Genomic DNA, 20,604 nt, shown 5'->3' with positions numbered 1-20,604 from the left:
TATGGTACACCTATTCTAACCGGGGCATACACCGGGACCAGTACACTGGCACTCATTTCGCCGACCTCCGAAGAATGACAGGCTGAGTCAACCCCCTGGTGTTAATTCAGCAGCCAACGGGGCTTGAACTCAGGACCCTGGGATCCCAAGCCGCCACCCTAACCACTAAGCCAACACCAGGCTCCAATATTGCCGACAAGATGACAAAAAATAACCGTGTAATGGAGAACAGGCTGTGCGTGGAGCACAACGTGCGAGTCTTGCTCGCAGGATTCACAGGTAATCGGATGTATTTTCCTGTTTATCACTCCGCCAGCGTTCTCAAGTATTATTTTTTCCTTTCACGACACTCGCAAAGATGTTTCTGAAAATATATTTATAATGAGAAAAAGTGGGATTTTATCGATCAGGCTTGGGAGCCACACTTAAGTCCTTCAAGAGCCGCAGGTTGCCGACCCCCGACCCAGGACAAGCTGCACTGGGTCCAGAATGAAACTGGAAGAATGCGAGGTGAGGGCACAGTGGGCAATGTGCTGTGCAGCTGCACATGCACTCATGCTACAGTATATTTCTCTTACTTTCTCGAAGAGCCACTTTGGACACACAACAACAATCAACCCCCCTAAGGAGTTATCAGCAATTACCTTGCGTCCCCACGTGGGTGAGGTATTGTTCGCAGTTCACACCTTCCTCTAAGCCTACGCTATTGCTATGCTACACTGTCATGGACACAACATAGACACTTCATCACCCATCCTCCACTTCCTTTACCACTCCCCACCACCACCCCTTGCATATTTGGACTGACAACCCCACCTGGTTGTGTGAGGTAAGGGAGGAGTCATCCAATACTCTGTTCTGCTTCTTACTCCTCACATCTTCTCATCTATTTTTTCCCGGATGAATGATGGTGCCATGTCTGGATAAGTTAGTTTGTAAATGGGGGAAAACTTACATGCTGGGGTAAGTCTGCTCTTCTGTGCCTTGTTACTTTGTTTGCTTGCTTGTAACAATGAGAGGACACAACGAGAGCACTATTCCAACAGACGTACAGCTGTAATTGCTGTCAAAGGTGCTTCCACCAAGGATTTCCAGTCAGGTCAGTCAGGTTTCTTGACTGCCACTGGTAACATGTAACCCAGTGCTACCTGCCTTATGTAGTCGGTGACTAAACCGACTACCCTGACTGGCTTGCCAGCGGGGAGGGTGACCGTGACACCCTGCAGGACTAAAAACAACACCTGCTAAAAGGCGGATGCGCTCCTTTCGGGAGCCAACGGCCATCCAGTAAGGAGATGGTGTCTCCGAAAAAAAAAAAAAAAACACCCATCCCGTTAGACCGGTTATTTAGGTAGTAGGTTGTAGCCAGTAACCGCTCAGGTTAGTACTACCGTTCTGAGTTAGGAGCGTTAATGTGGTGCCCAGAACCATCTTACACTCTCCTTACTTACTGTCTCATTCAAACTATAGCTACTGGGCTAGCTTTAATCTCTCTTTGCTGCAAACAAACCACACACTTTTCAAACAAACATCATATACTTTTCATCATGCATTTTCTTACTAATTTTCACTCCTCTCTTCACATTCTCTCTCTTTTATTTCTCTTTACTCTCATTTCGCTCAGACAGCCTCCAATTAAGTATGATAAAGTCCGAAAAGTCAATGGCCCCTAGTTCCTGGCATGATGGAGTGTGAAGAATCTCCAGTGACCTGCCTGTCTCTGCTGACAACAAGAAGACAGTGGGGGGGGAGGGGGGCTCAGGCAGTAGTAGTATCTGTCCCTCCCAAGACCCTTGCCTTTTGAACCAACGTGACTCATTTTCAATTCATTTCACCAACATCCATGGTCTTTCTTCGAATCTTCCCTCTGTTGAACATCATCTAACAAGCTCCTCTCCAAACATCTTGCTTCTCTCAGGGATCCAATTATCACATGACATTCTTGATAATTCTTATAACATTTCGAACTCCATCCTTCACTCACGATTCAACTTCAAAGGAGGAGTCTGTGTCTACTCCAACATCAATACACCTGTCGTACACCTTGTGGACCTCGAATCTCCAAACTTTGATGTCATCTGGCTGAATATTTGTCTCCTCACCATCACTATCTTTCTCTTTCACGTATTGCTCTCCAAATACAACAAACTTTATAGCTTTCTTTGACTGTCTTAATTCTTGTCATGAGACCATGACATCCGAATACCCTCAAGCAGAATTTCTCTATCTCGGAGACTTCAATGTACATCACAGGGAGTGGCTGAAATCTTCTCACACAGATCCTGGGGGGGGGGGGGAGGTGGAGGGTCCAAACTCTTACATTTTCCATTCTTAATGATTTGGAACAAATTATCACCCACCCTACCCATGTGCCAGATCGTCATGACCGCACTACCAATACTTTGGATTTATTCTTCACTTCAAATCCGTTACATTACAACTACACAATTTCATCTTCAATTGGTTTTTCTGACCACAATCTTGTGAACATCACGTTACTTACCACCACTTCTTCTCATCTGACTGCTTTTATGAATGCCATTGTTGGCATTTCAACAACCCTAACAGCTTGGTTTATGAAACTTCTTCTCTGACTTTCCCTGGAAAGACTACTGCCTCTCCTCGGGCGATGCCTCTATCTCTACTGAACATATAGTTGAGGTTATTGTTGCAAGAATGGAGGCTTATATCCCCTTCTCTTTCAAGTCTATCTCTCCTACCAATTCTTGGTTCAATAATTCCTGCTCTGCAGCCATTCATACAAGGGATGCCGCATATCAGATATGGAAAAACTCTTCTTCCTCTGACTCGCATTTAGCTTTCATATCGGCCAGAAATCATTGCAAACATGTTATTTGTGAGACAAAGCATTCCTTTATTCAAAAGAAAGGTGATAAATTACCTCTCATCTTCTTCCACTAATAGATCTTTCTGGTCCCGAGATAAAAGTATCTCCAACAACTTCTGTCGCTCTACCTTTCCTTCGCTTTTCCGTTCCAATGATACTATCGCTGTCTCTCCGACTGATAAAGCAACTCTTCTTGATTCTCTTTTCTCCTCTAACTCCACACTGGATGACTCCAACATTCCATCTCCCTCTGATGCTCCCCTCACCAATCCTATGTCCCTTCCTATAATCTCTTTTCATGCAGTCAAAAAAATACTCTTCTCTTTGGACATAAGCAAGGCCAACAGGCAAGATGGCATTCCTTCCCGTGTCTTGAAGGAATGGACTTCAGAACTTGTACCCGTGATTGCTCGTTTGTGTCCTTTTTGTTTAAAAACTCCAACTTTTCCTCTTTCCTGGAAACGTGCCTTAGTGCAGCCTATTTTAAAGAAGGGTGATCGTTCAAACCCTTCTAACTCCCATCCTATTGCTCTGACTTCTACTGTTTCCAAAGTCTTTGAATGTTTTCTCAATTCCAATTTTGTCAAGCATCTTGAATCTCAGTCTTTTATCTGAATACCAATAAGGCTTTCGCAAGGCAAGATCTACAGGTGATATACTTTCTTACACGAAGAATGTTTGGGCCTCTTGTTTGAGAGACTTTGGGGAATGCTTTGTTGTCGGCCTTGAAATATCAAAAGCCTTTGACAGAGTTTGGCATTGGGGTTTGATGTTCAAGCTTCCCTCTTTCGGCTTTCCTCCTTCACTCTGCTCTCTCACATCGAGCTGCCTCTACAACTGCTCCATCTTCATAATTGTTGATGGTTCAACATCTCCCCTCTTCCCTCTCAACAGCGGTGTACCTCAGGGTTCCGTTCTGTGTCCATCACTCTTCCTTCTATTTATGAACGACCTTCTTTCTTCCACAAATAACCAAATGCACTCATATGCTGAAGACTCGACATTACATTCCTCTATGTCTTTCCCATCTGCCCCGTCTTCCCTCACTTGATCTACATCTCGTTTCATCACAGCCACCTCTTTAAATTCGGATCTGGACAAGATCTCCCAGTGGGGCAAATGTAATCAAGTTAAGTTTAATGTTTCAAAACCCCAATTTCTTATTAACTCGCTCTATCTAAAACTCCACTCAACTCTCCAATCTCCTTTGAAAGCTCCACAATTACACCACGTGATGCAATAAACCGACTAGGTATTACTCTGACTTCAAATTTATCCTGGAATGCACACATTACACAAATATCTAACTCTGCCTCAAAGAAATTAGGAGTCCTGTTCAGATGTTGAAGATTCTTCTCCTCTGAACAGTTGCTCCAACTATATAAAGGATTGATTCGTCCTTGTATAGAGCACTGCTCTCACATCTGGGGAGGTTCCATCACCACATACTTACTGCACAGAATTGAATTTAAAGTTATTCGACTTGTCAACTCCACCAATGTGACCTCAAAACTAGACCCGCTCAAATTACGCCGCATAGTAGGCTCTCTCTCTCTTTTCTACAGATATTACTTTGGCTTCTGCTCGCAAGAACTTACTCCTTGTGTTCCTCCACCATCAATGAGACCAAGGAATACTCGACAAGCCACTACATCACATGACTATTGTGTGGCCATTGGCAACTCAAGGGTGGCCCCGTGCCCGTTACGATGTTTGTTTCATCCCCTCCACTGCCAAACTCTGGAACTCTTTACTTTCTCACGTCTTCCCAAACACTTATGACCTTCCCCTTTTCAAAAAGCACATTTTTTACTTCCTCAAAAACTTAGACTATTTTCTCTTTCCTTACTTTTCTATCAATGCAGTTCTTTTATTTAGGCTTGGCCTCAATGAGGACAAGTTCGTCCGTGACTTAAGCCTTCAACATTAAAAAAAAATTAACTCGGGTGGGGGGTGGACACTTATCCAACCAAGATATTCCAGTTTTCTATTTTTAATTAATTTTCTGAAATTTGTAGAATTTGTTTTTCATTTGCAAGTTGTGGGTTCCAATGTGTAAATAAAGATGTAAAAACAACTGTGATTTTATGTAATTTAATTCCAGGTTACAAGGTAATAAAAGGTGAAAATTTTGAAAATGGGGTGCAGACTTTCTATCGGCACTGTATTTTGTGAATGACTTCATCATGTTGTTATATTTTCCCGAAGCTTAAAATGTACTTTAACAAGAAATGTAATTTAATTTCTCTATATCCAGATCCTGGAGGAGTGATACAATACGTTATCCCGAAGGTGTTTGTATTCAGGTAGAAAAGCTCTATAACTGGAATTTGAACCCTGCTTACCATCCCCTCAGGATTGTAAAGTGTAAATATAATTGTTGACCTGGCACAACCACTCCTCCCTCCCTACCTCCCCGGCCCAGTCACTGCCCCCAACCCACCCCAACTCTCATACCCCCACCCGAGCAATTCTCCTCTCGCCCTCTCCCATCTGCCAACTCTCCTACCTCCCCATCACTCCACCAATTCTCAAACCTCTCTTCCCCATCTGCCAACTCTCCCCCCCCCCCCTGCCCTGGCAATTCTCCTACCACCAACCCCGCCCCAACAAGTCTCCTACCTCGCTCCCCCATCCGCCAATTCTCCTACCCTCCCTTCTCAATTTTTCCTCGAGCAATGCCAGGTACCCCTGCTAGTGTCTCATAAAGAAATTGCATCGACCACAATCACATGTTCGTTTTTTTTTATGGCAGAGAGTGCATAAATACAGTAACTTGCCATTTCTCTTTTTTGCTAAAAAGGTGAAAACTATTGAAAATTACTGGCAGTGGATGAATGAAAAGTTGGTGCCATTGCTGCTGTCTGGAAATCAGAAATCTCCATCTTTCATTCCAGTATTTAAATCTCTCATTTTGGGATCAGTTCGTCTCCGCCAGAAAAGGACAGTTAAAGGTACGTCCTGCACTATTATCTGAATTATGTCTACTAGTGCGTGCCCGTAGGTGTGTGGCCGTACGTGAAGAAAAATGTTCAAACAAACACACAGGCCGTTCCTTCGCTCTCGTAAAAGGCGACTGGATTGGGGCATTGTGTTTATCTATAAATGCGCATAAGAAATCGAGAAATTATTAGAATACAGTAAGTCATCACTATCGGAAGTCCGTACGTTGTAACCTGTAATGGGGAATGCGCCCTAACTTGACCATAACTTGGGAACCACTTGTCCAATTAATTTCAAACGTTGAAAAGGCAAACAAACAGAGATTGCTGAAATTATAGAAAGAAGATAGATGCTGTGGGTGCAAAACGCCAAGCAACATGTCCTGTCATTGGTAACTGAGGATCTCTTCCCCAACGGCCACGCCTACGCAGCAACGTGTCCTGTCATTGGTTTGTGAAATAAATGGCCATAACTTGGGAACCACTTGTCCGATTAATATCAAACCTTGAAAAGGCACATACTCAAGTCCCCAGCAATATCGCTGGCAAGTTTCAATTAGATCGGACCAGAGGTTGTCGAGAAACAGCAGTCACACACACACAGAGATTGCTGGAATTATAGATAGACTAGTGCATGCCCGTACGTGTGTGCCCGTACGTGCGTGCGTGACCGTACGTGCAAAAAAAACAAAAACTTTCAAACCGTGTGCCAGAAACAACAAACACACAGGCCGTTCCTTCGCTCTCACGTGCCCGTACGTGCAAAAAAAAAACTTTCAAACTGCGTGCCAGAAACAACAACCACACAGGTCATTCCTTCGCTCTCGCGTGCCCATATGTGCGTGGCCGTACGTGCAAAAAGAAACAACTTTCAAACAACCACACAGGTCGTTCCTTCGCTCTCGTAAAGGACGATTGGATTGGGGCATTGTGTTTATCTATAAATGCGGATAAGAAATCGAGAAATTATTAGAATACAGTAAGTCATCACTATCCGGAAGTCCCTACATTGTAACCCGTAATGGGGAACGCGCTGATTGCAAAACGCCAAGCAACGTGTCCTGTTATTGGTAACTGAGGATCTCTTCCCCAACGGTCACGCCTACGCAGCAACCTGTCCTTTCATTGGTAACTAAATGGTGCCCTTTCCCCATCGGCCACGCCTATGCAGCAACGTGTCCTGTCATTGGTTTGGAAAATAAATGGCCATAACTTGGGAACCACTTGTCCGATTAATATTAAACCTTGAAAAGGCACATACTCAGGTCCGCAGAAATATACCTGGCAAGTTTCAATTAGATCGGACCAGTGGTTGTCGAGAAACAGCGGTCACAGACAGACAGACACACACACGTACGTACGTACACACATACACACACACACACACACACACACACACACACACACACACACACACATTGCTGGAATTATAGATAGATTACTTTTGAATATCATCAATCAAACGGAACACCAAATACTGCATTGGAGTAATCAGAAGGAACCCGAAGAAGTAGAGAGCAAAGATGGAATCATCAGGAGGAACCTGGCTCTGATTCGGGTTTCAGCTGCTACTCCACAACCCACAAATCCATCCATGTGCAGCCAAGTGAGCCTTGAAGAAACAATTCTGCAAAAATTCACTTCTTCTTCGATGGATAATTAAAGAGAGAAATTGAGAGTAAAAGAAATGAAAGAGAATAAAAACAAACAAACAATTAGAAAGAATAAAGAGAAATGTGAAAAAAATTTACAAAGAAATGTGAAAGGAACAAAGAACAAAGATGTCGGTATGAACCTGGATGGATAGATTTCAGCAGTAACTCCCGAGGCTCAAACGTCGCAACAGGTACAACTACCACAGATTTCCAAAAATGATTTCCAAAACATTATTCAGTTACAACAAAATGTTTTTTTTTTCCATACTGCAGCCTTACTGCATTTCAGGGACCGGTGTTTGTTTGTCACGCCACTCCTCCTACAGTTCTGGGCCAATTACGTCCAGACTTGCTACAGAGGAGCAGCCTGACCCCAATTAGTGTTTCAGGGTGTTTTTATCTTTGCCGGTGGTCTTTGGGGGAAGAGGGATGGATGCAAATTCTCTATGAAAATGTGTATTGTGTAGCGCCCCCTCCAGGTGGGGCAGGGTATTACAAGCCCTCACCATTTACAGTGCAGTTTCCTGTCCTCACGTTATCCAGTACAGTGAAGTGTTTTGAATTATAGGCAGTAGTTATGTTTTTCCTTCATGCACGTAACCTGGGTTATTTTTTTTGGCCTACACAGAGCTGTTCGTTCTCTATACACCACCCAAATAAAGGTATGCATCAGAGGAACATGTTGCATGCTTGGAACAAGATCGCCCATCGGGCAGGTACTCTGCTAGTTAATATAAAGCAGGAATTGGGATATGTACCAGGACACTACCTTGAGCCTTGAGGGATGTTCACCTCTCAGGTGATATTAAGGGCTATTCAATTTTTACTGGACTGGAGGAAATCCACTCATCAGTAATCGAGGATCCTGTATGCCAATGACAGCAAATTCCATGAACTTGCTTATTATCAGAAAGCTAACCACTCCATAGTTCAGAAGGTCTGTACTGCATTGGCATCATTGTTATGGATGGTAACGACACCAACCACCTTTCATAGTGAAGGGTGATAATGTAGGCTTTGTTAAGGGAGTGTAGTTAAAGTTTTTTTTTTTTTTTTGTATACCTTGGTCGAGGCTCGTATGAGAGCTAACACACAACTCACAGCAAGGAGGCATGAGATAAGAGGGGCGGGAGTGGAAGGGACAAAACAGTGGGGAACAGACACATTAGGTGAACTGTGGAAGGGAGAGGGATGGGGATGGGACGGGGAACATGGCGAAGAGAAGATGGACATTTCAGGGACTTTCAGGAAGGAAAGCAGGAGAAATGAAGGAAGTAGGCTTGGGTGGATAGAAAAGATCGAGGATTTGGATGGGGGAAGATAAGAGGTGGTGGTGAACAGCTGTTTTGAAAGCCTGGAGGGAAGAATGGGAAAGAATAGAGTGAGGAAGTTTATTCCAAAGGCGGGAAAAAAGAGGAATGAAAGAGTGAAGATGAGCAGTGATTCGTGATTTTGGTAGTTTTACCAGAAGGGGGTTGTTGGTGGACCTTGAGCGCCCTGTGGAAATGTGGTGGGGACAAATCGCAGAGAGAGCAGGGGGGCAAGGCTGGAGAGGAGTCGGTAGAAGACAGAAAGACCACCGACCAACCTGCGGTGATTGAGTGAGAGGCCCAAAGACTCAGCTTCATTGCGGGAGATGCCGATGATCTTAAATGCCCTGGTTTCGACAGCGTGAAGCCGAGAAAGGTGGGAGGCAGGAGCACCAGCCCAGAGGGGAGAGCAGTACTCCATCAGGCTACGGACAAAAGCTTTGTAAGTGGTCAGGAGCTCAAGAGGGCCGAGGAAGGACTTAGCACGACGGAGGATTCCCAGTCGGCGACTGGCTTTTGAGGCGAGGTTGGAAATGTGACTTTCCCAGGAAAGGTCATGGCAGATAGTGAGACCTAGAAGCTTGAAAGAAAAGACTTCTTCCAGAGGATTGTTGAGAAAGTGGATGGGGGGTTTTGTAAACGGTCCTTTCGAAGAGACATAGTGAGAGTGTGAGATTTGTCTGGATTGAAAGACATGTTCCACGTGTTGGACCAGTTTGTGATTTTATCCAGATCTGCAGTGAGTGAAGAAGCTGCTGCTTGCCGGTCTGAGGGATGACAGATGGTACGGCAGAGGGTGGAGTCGTCGGCAAAGAGAAATAGAGGATTTTCCAGAGAGTCCGAGAGATCATTGATGAAAACCAGAAAAAGAACAGGGCCCAGAACGCTACCTTGAGGAACTCCAGCCTGCACAGGAAGAGGGGATGAAAGAACTCCATTTAGGGCCACACGTTGACTGCGACAGGAGAGGAAGTCTGCGAGCCATGAGTGGAGATGGCCTTGAATACCATGGGAAGTGAGTTTGGTGAGTAGGGCAGGGTGCCAGACTGTGTCAAAAGCACGTGATATGTCCAGGGATACGGCTCGGATTTCCTGTCTGGCATTGAGGACCTCCATCCATTGATGGGAGAGCAGAAGCAGCATATCCAGGGTAGAGTGACCTGGTCTGAAACCAAATTGATGATTGGAAATCAAGCCATTGGAGAAGAGGAAGGATTTCATATCTGAGGCGATGATGGATATCTGAGGCGATGATGGATGATGGATTTTTCTGACTATCCCAACCCTCGCAGAGGCTTCTTTTGTCGATTGATTGAGTTTTCCCTCTTAGTAGAATTGATTACATATTGGTACGATTGTCGTGTTTAAAAACTATTTCAAGTTTGTGTCAAAATGTTGTAATTGTTCAAATACAAATTACATCGACGATCAACAGACATAATATAATAACTGAGCTGCAGTGTCACATTTATTATCCCCATTGGGCCCAGTCCGAAACGGGGACTTATGGATTGGGGCTCGTACATGCGTCCGTCCGTCCATCCATATATACATATAGAATTCTGTAAAATGGACATGTAATAATGTAATATTCCACGTAATAATGGACATGAAGCATAAAATTTGAAAATGTATTTTTCAAAAGGATTTCTGTTGGATGGTGTTTAGTTAGGTCTGAATTTTCATAATTTATGTGATATTTACTCTGTGGATGATGTCACGTGATTTGGCGGCCATCTTGAAAGAACTTCAATGTCTTCCAACGGTAAGTCATTCTGTCTGTTATCATTTTGTCGAAAATATGGCTATTTGATGAATGTTTTAATCCAAAGTAGTATTCGGTGATGAATATTACTGATATAGGATCAGGCTGTAACTACTCATAAACATATTTGGTCCATTTCTCTCTGTGCCTATAGATCAACATCAATGAGGCTTATACAAGCTGTTAGACAATCAAATGTTTGCTGATGTATGTAAGAGATTGTATAGATATCATAAAATGCACCCTCACATTGACTATCCAATATGTGATCGCATGGGTTACGTCCGTTACCTTGCTGAGTTACGTCCGTTACGGTGAACTTTTCAAAATATTTTAACAAACAACAGACAGATCGTATCGTTGGAATATAGAAAGTATGCTACTAATGCTTAGTTTGCTTACCGTGAATGAAAGGTATACCACAAATTCGTTATTTCGCAGGATTTAAGAATTGTGCTATGGCCAGTTTTAGTTGTGTCCATTTCGATGTTACATCCATTACGCCTCTTAAATGTTGATTTTTGCTTTAGTAGTAGACTACACAGTGGGGTTTGTACCAATACCAGAAAGTCATAGAGATTAATTACGATATGTACTAAAGAAACACTGAAATATGGCCAACCTTTTCAAAATTTCAACATTAGTGATGCAATTTTTGTCTCAATGTTACGTCTGTTACGCTGGAATTACCCTATATGGACAGATTTTGTTCAAACTTTGCAGAAAGTTAACACTTTATAGTATATATATATATATATATATATATATATATATATGTATATATATATACATTGTTGCGAATTCGCGCCCGCCGGCGTGCGAGCGGCCACGTAACTCGAATCGCGGCACGTCGCCCACCGGACGGACAATTCTGTCGTGACCCTCTCGGAGTAACGCCGGGAACTAGTCACGGGTGGGCCTTTCGGCCTCACCACGATCATGCCAATCGGCCCCCCGCATGGGATAGGGTTGTTCGCCAAATTTGACCAACCTAAGTACCCACACGGAGGGTAGACCGGGCGATCGCACCTCGCCGCAGGTCGACTCCCGACACGGGCCACTTTAAGCGACCCGTTCCGTACTATCGGGATAACCGAGCGGTGTTATCGTCAACCTCGACGGTTCCGATTAATTATCGGGCGTATTTAGCCCACTACCAACCCTTTACGTGAAGTAAGATGGAGATTCAATTAAAGAAAAGACTAAGCGAAACGGGAAAACAGTTCAACATGAGGCACATTTATTCCGCGGCACACAGAAAGCACACATATACAATTACAACAATTATGCACCAAAAGCAATTGCAATGAAAGAAACACAACAATGCAGAGATACTACTGACTACGCGAGTACACGGCAACACTTACACAATTTTACTTTACAGACGGCGCCGACATCACATATACTCAAGAGCAAAAGAAAAGGGCCACCCTCAAATACAAGGGGACAGACGGGCCTGTGGGCCGCAAGACCGGGTGGAGCCTACCCGTCTTGTGATGAGCCGCAAATGTGGCGGCGGTGCCCCGACTCCGCGCTCCTCCGCGGGTTTCGTTGGCACTGCTTGGAATGGGGTGGGAACGGGGCCCCCTTTCCACACTATCTCAGCGCGGGGGGGGGGGAAGGGGGGAATTGTTGATGCTCTGGGGAAAGAGGATAGCTGGCTTGCTTGGGTCCCGCGACGAGCGACTCCACTGCGACCTCGACCGCGCTCCCGGCTTCCCCTCTCTGCAGCTCCCCGACAGACTCCGAACCCCGACAGACTGACTCTCCTCCAGACCCGTCTTGACTGCTGCTGCCACACTCTGCCGCTGCCACACTTCTCCAACTCGCCTTGACTCTTCTCCAACTCCCTTGACCAAAAAACTCTGCCGCTGCCACACTTCTCCAACTCGCCCGAGCCCAAAACTCACTAAATTCGCCCCGCGCTCGGCGCTTTATAGTGGTGTAGGAGATACCATATGCAAATTTCTGGATCAGAACGAGCTCGGGGGAGGAGCCACGCTCGCCCATTGGATGGAGAAAAAGGGGCGTGAATCTCCCCTGATCCTCGAATTTGCATATATCGATTCTACTCCGACGCGCCTGGAGGCGGGGCCAAATCACCCCACGCTTGCTGATTGGACAGATCAGAAGTGGGCGTGTATCATTCCTGATCCGACTTCTCCTCGGAAAGGCCGCTTTTTGCACCCACGGCTCGGCGCACGTCCCGCACGAGGCCAGGACAGCCTGACGCTCGGTGCCCACAAGCGACGCGGGAATGGCCGCAGAAGGAGAGGCGAAGGTGGTGGAGGGTTTAAAGTGCTGGTCCATGGCCACGGTGACGCTTGGAATGGCGGTGATGCGATGTTTGCGGGAGCGAGCTGTGAAGGTAAAGGTCGTGGCTGTTGGCGTTGTTGTTGTTGTGAAGCGGAATTGTGGTTGGTGGTTGTTGTGTGATGGCGGTTGAGACATGGTTGGTTCAAAATAAAGATAGAACAGAAAAATGGCTATCTTAAAGGATCCCAGCCCGAATGAATGACATTTATTCCCTCTAAACAACGGGTTTGGGCTAACTACACATGTACTTACAGAGATATCTCACCTACAGGACCTGAATGGTCGTTTGCGAATTTCCTCAACCGCAACACTACCCCCTCCCCTTTTTACAGACTCGTCCCGAGTCGTCAAATTTTCGTGTGCCATCATGTGTAGTTCTCCCCTAGTACGTTTTACCTACGGATCCCTGAGTGCGACATTCATGGTATTCGTGTCCCCAAAATAAATAACCTGAGGGCTGAGTAACTAACTAAACAAACCCACTCACACGGACGACTTAAATAAAATGGCGGCGCGAAGACAGACATGCCGGGGGCGCACTCATATTTACAGTACATCTTACCTTAACTTACAAATTTTACACTAAACCATAGCTCAGGATCAATAGACTCTGCAAAAAGAAAGCAGTTAGCAGGGAGCCAGGCTGCTTGCATGCAGTCTCTGGCTCAAACAATGCAGGTAACAGGGAACGTGGCCGGCTGCTCACACGCAGTCCAAGGCCTTCCCTTTTGAACTGAACGTAGTGAACCACAACGGTGCATGGGCTGCACAAACGCAGTCTCCTGGTGCGGCTGCCCACAAGGCAGTCCCTGCAGAACACTGAACGGGCACTGACGCAAGTAACAAAACGGTGCACGGGCTGCACAAACGCAGTCTCCGTGCCAGCTCAAGTGGCACACGCAATGAGCACAATGGATGGATGGATGAATGGATGGACGCAAACACGGTGCACGGGCCGCCACTGCAGGCTCATGTTGTAGCTGCCAACAGGGCAGTTCTTGCAGCTTGCAAACTGTTGCCTTGATCCTGGCGCACATGGAAATGAATGGGGGTCGGGGGGGGCAAAGCAGAATTGAACAGGGGCTGGTGAACATGGGCCGTGGGCATGGCATGGCAAAAGCAGCAGGCAAACAAAGCCTGCAGAACAGGGCCGCTGCAGGCAAACACAGCCTGCAGAACCAGGCCGCTGCAGGCAAACACAGCCGGCAGACGAACTGGCCGGCACAGGCCTTGCAGTAAACAGCTGCAGACGATCCGGCCGGCACAGGCCTTGCAGCAAAACAACAGCTGCCGATGAAGTGGGCCGGCCTTTGCCTTGCAGTGCAGGTTGGTGGAAGGGATGCGGTGGTGCTGGCTACTCGGAGGTGGGCTTGGACCTACCCTAAGGTCTCCCTCCCACCTATCGCTTTTGCCTGTCACTGTCCCTACCCACTCCCTTAATTTGTAAAAAAAACCCAATTTCGCCCCAACTTATTTTTTTGTTGTTTTTATTTTTATTTCCCCACTATAAATCGTCCCCTAACCCCCTTTATCGTCCTTGTACGGCTAACCTATCCTGTCACCTAGCCTACTCCCAACCCCTACGTTCCCTTCCCGGAGGGGAATAAGGGAGAGCTCGCGTCCTGTGTCGAGGCCCAACGAAGCCTCAAGATGGCCTCCTCAGACTTCAGCGATCTAACCCAAAGTGGGTCCAGCGGCCCACAACGAGAGCGAAGGGATGGATGGTGCGGAGGGGTACACTTCCTATCTACCCTAATCATTTAACTGTTAAACTACCCCGGGCTTTCAACAAGCGCCTCTCGCTTCAACTATTGGTTCTAACAACCCAGATTCCCGTCGCCTGTGTTGGTGTCCTCTCAAATTTCGGGCCTCGCCCCCCAATTTTCTCTCCGTGCCCTCACACGGTCTCATGGCTGGGACGCGTGGCTCCCCTTGGCAGGCACGACCCTCTGCCGATTCTCCAGCTATGGCACCCCCGGGCACTACACTGCCTCCGAGCCTACCAGCTCCCTAAACACCGGAAGTGCCCCCCATGGCACCTCCCCTGAAACACATACGTAGCAGGCTGGCTTCCCGGGCCCCTTTCCGAGGATCACCCGTGCCCACAACACTGCCCACGCAGCTAACGGTGCCCCGGGCCCCCGCACCAAGCAGGCGCACTCGTGCCCACTACGCTATCCCGGCCCACCATGGGCCCTTGGCCTACTACGGCCGACTAGCCTGGTGCCCGGGGTACCCACTCAGCGATACTCACCTTTCGCAGCCACGCTCCCAGCCCGTCAACAGGGCTCCTGCACCCCTCCAAACGGGTTTCGAGCCTACTTTCCCACCAACAACAAAACGACTTCCATTTTTGTTAATTTGACTAACCCACCAACTCAGTCTACACTGACCCCGGGGTCCCTTGGGCGGGAGTCACTCCTCCCACCAATCACTCATTGCACCATGCATTCCACATTCGCTCCATACACACAGACCCGCTGGCCTCACTCACTCATGATGTACTCGTTCCACCTCAACTCACCAACTCTTCAACACACACACCGCTGAATTCTGCCATCCTTCTAACTACCTCCCCTAACTAACTCGTGCTCCCACGTCGACCCTTATACTAGTAGCACGTTCCTTTTAACACTACGTCGCTAAGCTACGTCCCCACTACACATTCATTGTCTGTCTCTGTCTCCAAATCTCTAAAAATCATTTCCCCACCTAAATCTCAACTAACCATCCCTCTACCTATCCATTCCACAGGCCCCATGAAGACTTACCCCTGCCCCATGGAGCCGGTCTAACTAAGCTAACCCTTCCCCCTAACTAGTGTCCATCCTGTGCCCAGGCCAAGGGGATCATCCACCCCTTGCCCAGAAATCCTGTTCACCCGAAAGCGAGGCTTGCTTTTTTTTTTTTTTTTCACATGTGCAGCACCAGCGCGGCAACTCACAGCTCGCGCACTTTGCACCTGCCCGTGACGTCATGCAGCTGCACGTGTACCTCGTCCCTCCTTGGACGGTACCATCCGGCAGGGATACCCCTCCTGCCGGATTCCAACCCCACGTGCAGCCATGACGTCACCGTGCGCATAAAAAAACACAAGCCCCACGTCTTGAGGGGTTCCCCACGCGAACACATGTGCTTTGCCCGTTGGAGCTTAACACACCCGCTCGCGTGGAGAACCCGTCCGGTCCAAATCCGAAATCCTGCCTAAACTTTGTCCGTCCGCGGGATCGGCAAATCCACCGCGTGCATTTCCGGACCGGCACTTCACTCCCGCTAGCGAGCACGTGGGGGCCTCGTGCGTTGCACAGCACGGACCTCGCGCTCGCTGCTGGGTGAACCCGGCACGGTGACCAATACATCTACAGCCGCTACCCGGCTTTTGTCCCTCTGTCGCAGTCGTCGTCCCCATTCGACCCACGCACACCTGCGTGTTACGACGCTCACACGCCACTCCATTACACTCACCCCGGAGACGCGGCTGCATGCTCACGCATGCCCACCAACATCTCCCTCACACACAGCGACCTTGCACACGCTGTATCCCTCACACCCAGCCGCCCACTCACGCATGCCATTTCCCTCACACTAGCCATACCACTCACACGTGGTGCTCCATTCATACTGGCCGTTTCACTCACACACACGGCCTCTTCCACTTGCGGTTCCCCTTTTACACACGGCGTGCTGGGAAGCACGCACTCCGGCACACTCGCCACCACACCACTCACACACGGGGTCGCTTCCACACACGGGGGCGCACTCGCACCTTGCACCACACACACCGGGACAACCACACTGGGGATTCGTGTCCCCACAAGGGTCTCCGGCGCCTCTATACCCCCCAAGCTCTCCGTGCACCTGCCCACAGCACCCGTCCCCTCAACCTCGCAAAGCACGACCGAACCCACCTGGTCGTGACTCGCCTCAAGGGGGCATACTCCCTCCCCTCGTTCCTGGAAGAGGCCTTCCAGCTGCTCGCACCGGGTCTCTAACCAGTCCGCCAGCTCACCCCCATTGTCCTCCACTACCTCTGTGCGTGTGTGTGCGTCTCCAACCCCGTCTTCATCGTGTAGTCTCTCCTCTATCGTTCCCATCTCCCGCGTCTCTGTTATTTCTTTCAATACCTGCGTCTCCGTCAATCCCGTCACGTCGTCCATTACCTCCGTTTCTTCCTCGCTTTTCGTCTCTGCTGTTTCCTCTTTTGTCTTTTTCGTCTCCATGATTAATTCTGCCGTTGTCTCTATTATCATTTCCTCCACGACGACCTCCTGCGTTTCCCCACCTAAATCTCAACTAACCATCATCCGATCCGTGGGCGAATTCGCACGTGGGGGCCGTTCGTCCGCCACCCCAGCCACTGCGCCCATTTCGGGCTCTGGGTTCAGTTGGGGGAGTTCGTGTTCCTGCACAACCAACATTTCCTGCTCGGGGTTTTCATCCTGGACCAAGGATTCTACACATTCTAAATCCATTTCTAATACCCCCGGCTCCCGCTCGCCTTGAGACACCATCTTATTTCTCGTAAAGGGTTAATTTGAATCGCTCGTAATTTGGAGGGAATCGGGGGTCGCTCCTCTCACCCCTGGACCGATTCCCGTGAATTTAGCTGGAGACAGGAGAGCCCGTTTTCCCGCTCTCCGACACCAGTGCCGCGAGGAGGGGGATGGCTTTGTGTCCCACGACCTGACACCAGTGTTGCGAATTCGCGCCCGCCGGCGTGCGAGCAGCCACGTAACTCGAATCGCGGCACATCGCCCACCGGACGGACAATTCTGTCGTGACCCTCTCGGACTAACGCCGGGAACTAGTCACGGGTGGGCCTTTCGGCCTCACCACGATCGTGCCAATCGGCCCCCCACGTGGGATAGGGTTTTTTGCCAAATTCGACCTACGTAAGTACCCACACGGAGGGTAGACCGGGCGATCGCACCTCGCCGCAGGTCGACTCCGGACACGAGCCACTTTAAGCGACCCGTTCCGTACTATCGGGATAACCGAGCGGTGTTATCGTCAACCTCGACGGTTCCGATTAATTATCGGGCGTATTTAGCCCACTACCAACCCTTTACGTGAAGTAAGATGGAGATTCAATTAAAGAAAAGACGAAGCAAAACGGGAAAACAGTTCAACATGAGGCACATTTATTCCGCGGCACACGGAAAGCACACATATACAATTACAACAATTATGCACCAAAAGCGATTGCAACGAAAGAAACACAACAATGCAGAGATACTACCGACTACACGATCACAAGGCAACACTTACACAGTTTTACTTTGCAGACGGCGCCGACAACACATATACTCAAAAGCAAAAGAAAAGGGCCACCCTCAAATACAAGGGGACGGACGGGCCTGTGGGCCGCGAGACCGGGTGGAGCCTACCCGTCTTGTGATGAGCCGCAAATGTGGCGGCGGTGCCCCGACTCCGCGCTCATCCGCGGGTTTCGTTGGCACTGCTTGGAATGGGGTGGGAACGGGGCCCCCTTTCCGCACTATCTCAGCGCGGGGGGGGGGGGAAGGGGGAAATTGTTGATGCTCTGGGGAAAGAGGATAGCTGGCTTGCTTGGGTCCCGCGACGAGCGACTCCACTGCGACCTCGACCGCGCTCCCGGCTTCCCCTCTCTGCAGCTCCCCGACAGACTCCGAACCCTGACAGACTGACTCTCCTCCAGACCCATCTTGACTGCTGCTGCCACACTCTGCCGCTGCCACACTTCTCCAACTCGCCTTGACTCTTCTCCAACTCCCTTGACCGAAAAACTCTCTGCCGCTGCCACACTTCTCCAACTCGCCCGAGCCCAAAACTCACTAAATTCGCCCCGCGCTCGGCGCTTTATAGTGGTGTAGGAGATCCCATATGCAAATTTCTGGATCAGAACGAGCTCGGGGGAGGAGCCACGCTCGCCCATTGGACGGAGAAAAAGGGTCGTGAATCTCCCCTGATCCTCGAATTTGCATATATTGATTCTACTCCGACGCGCCTGGAGGCGGGGCCAAATCGCCCCGCGCTTGCTGATTGGACGGATCAGAAGTGGGCGTGTATCATTCCTGATCCGACTTCTCCTCGGAAAGGCCGCTTTTTGCACCCGCGGCTCGGCGCGCGTCCCGCACGAGGCCAGGATAGCCTGACGCTCGGTGCCCACAAGCGGCGAGGGAATGGCCACAGAAGGAGAGGCGAAGGTGGTGGAGGGTTTAAAGTGCTGGTCCATGGCCACGGTGATGCTTGGAATGGCGGTGATGCGATGTTTGCGGGAGCGAGCTGTGAAGGTAAAGGTCGTGGCTGTTGGCGTTGTTGTTGTTGTGAAGCGGTGTTGCGGTTGGTGGTTGTTGTGTGATGGCGGTTGAGACGTGGTTGGTTCAAAATAAAGATAGAACAGAAAAACGAATCTTATTATATCTTAACGAATCTTAAAATAGAATCTTAAAGGGTCGCAGCCCGAATGAATCACATTTTTCCCTCTAAACAACGGGTTTGGGGTAACTACACATGTACTTACAGAGATATCTCATCTACAGGACCTGAATGTTGGTTTGTGAATTTCCTCAACCGCAACAATATATATATATATATATATATATATATATATATATATATATATATATATATATATATATATATATATATATATATATATATATATATATATATATATATATATATATATATATATATATATATATATATATATATATATATATATATATATATATATATATATATATATATATAGCCTGGTGTTGGCGCAGTGGTTAGGGCAGCGGCTTTGGATCCAAAAGGTCCTGAGTTCAAGCCCCGTTGGGCCACTGAATTAATACACCAGGGGGTTGACTCAGCCATGTCATCCTTCCGAGGTCGGCAAAGTGAGTACCAGTGCACTGGGCCGGTGTATACCCCGGTTAAAATAGGTATACCATATCCCTGTGTTTCGTAAGAGGCGACCAGGGTTGCGTCAGGAAGGGCATCCGGCATAAAACATGTGCCAAATCAATATGCGGATCATGTGGATGATCCGCTGTGGCGACCCTTAACGGGAGCAGCCGAATGAAGAAGAAGAAGAAGAAGAAGAAGAAGATATATATATATATATATATATATATATATATATATATATATATATATATATATATATATATATATATATATATCTACATACATATATGTGTGTGTACATGCATATAATTTTGTTTCATAATTCGATCAAAGATGGCCGAATGGCGGCCATTTTAGTTGTAAAGCATCAAATTTTAGTTCCGACATCAAATTCTACCTCTTCTCCAATGGCTTGATTTCCGATCTTTAATTAGAATTTCGACCACTTCCATCATCCCTGGACATGCTGCTTCTGCTTTCTCAACAATGGATGGAGATCTTCAATGCCAGACATGAAATCAGAGCCATTTCCCTCGACATATCACGTGCTTTTGACACGATCTGGCACCCTGCCCTGCTCATCAAACTCTCTTCCTATGGTATCCAAGGCCATCTCCACTCATGGCTCCCAAACTTCCTCTCCTGTCACAGTCAATGCGTAGCCCTTGATGGAATTCTCTCATCTCCTCTTCCCATCCAGGCTGGAGTTCCTCAAGGCAGTATTCTTCGCCCTATGCTTTTTCTGGTTTTCATAAATGATCTCTCAGATTCCCTGGAAAATCCTCCTTCTTTTCTTTGCTGATGCTCCACCCTCTCCCGTACCATCTCTCATCCCTCTGATTGTCAGACAGCAGCCGCTTCACTCTCTGCAGATCTGGATAAAATCACAAGC

At 47.9% G+C, this 20,604-nt stretch overlaps 1 protein-coding gene across 1 annotated transcript in view; it reads left to right on the top strand.

Moving 5' to 3' along the window:
- The window catches only part of LOC147014934 (polycystin family receptor for egg jelly-like), a 211,620-nt gene that overhangs the window by 171,148 nt on the left and 19,868 nt on the right, over positions 1-20,604 (top strand). Inside the window, exon 26 of the mRNA XM_085853433.1 lies at positions 5,652-5,802. Coding sequence (XP_085709559.1) covers positions 5,652-5,802 — 151 coding nt within the window. The remainder of the gene's footprint in view (positions 1-5,651; positions 5,803-20,604) is intronic.

This window comes from Eptatretus burgeri, chromosome 13 (genome assembly GCF_056783735.1).
Source record: "Eptatretus burgeri isolate ZD-2024b chromosome 13, Ebu_testis_v1, whole genome shotgun sequence".
Lineage (NCBI taxonomy): Eukaryota > Metazoa > Chordata > Myxini > Myxiniformes > Myxinidae > Eptatretus > Eptatretus burgeri.
This window is presented reverse-complemented; position numbering and strand designations above follow the sequence as displayed.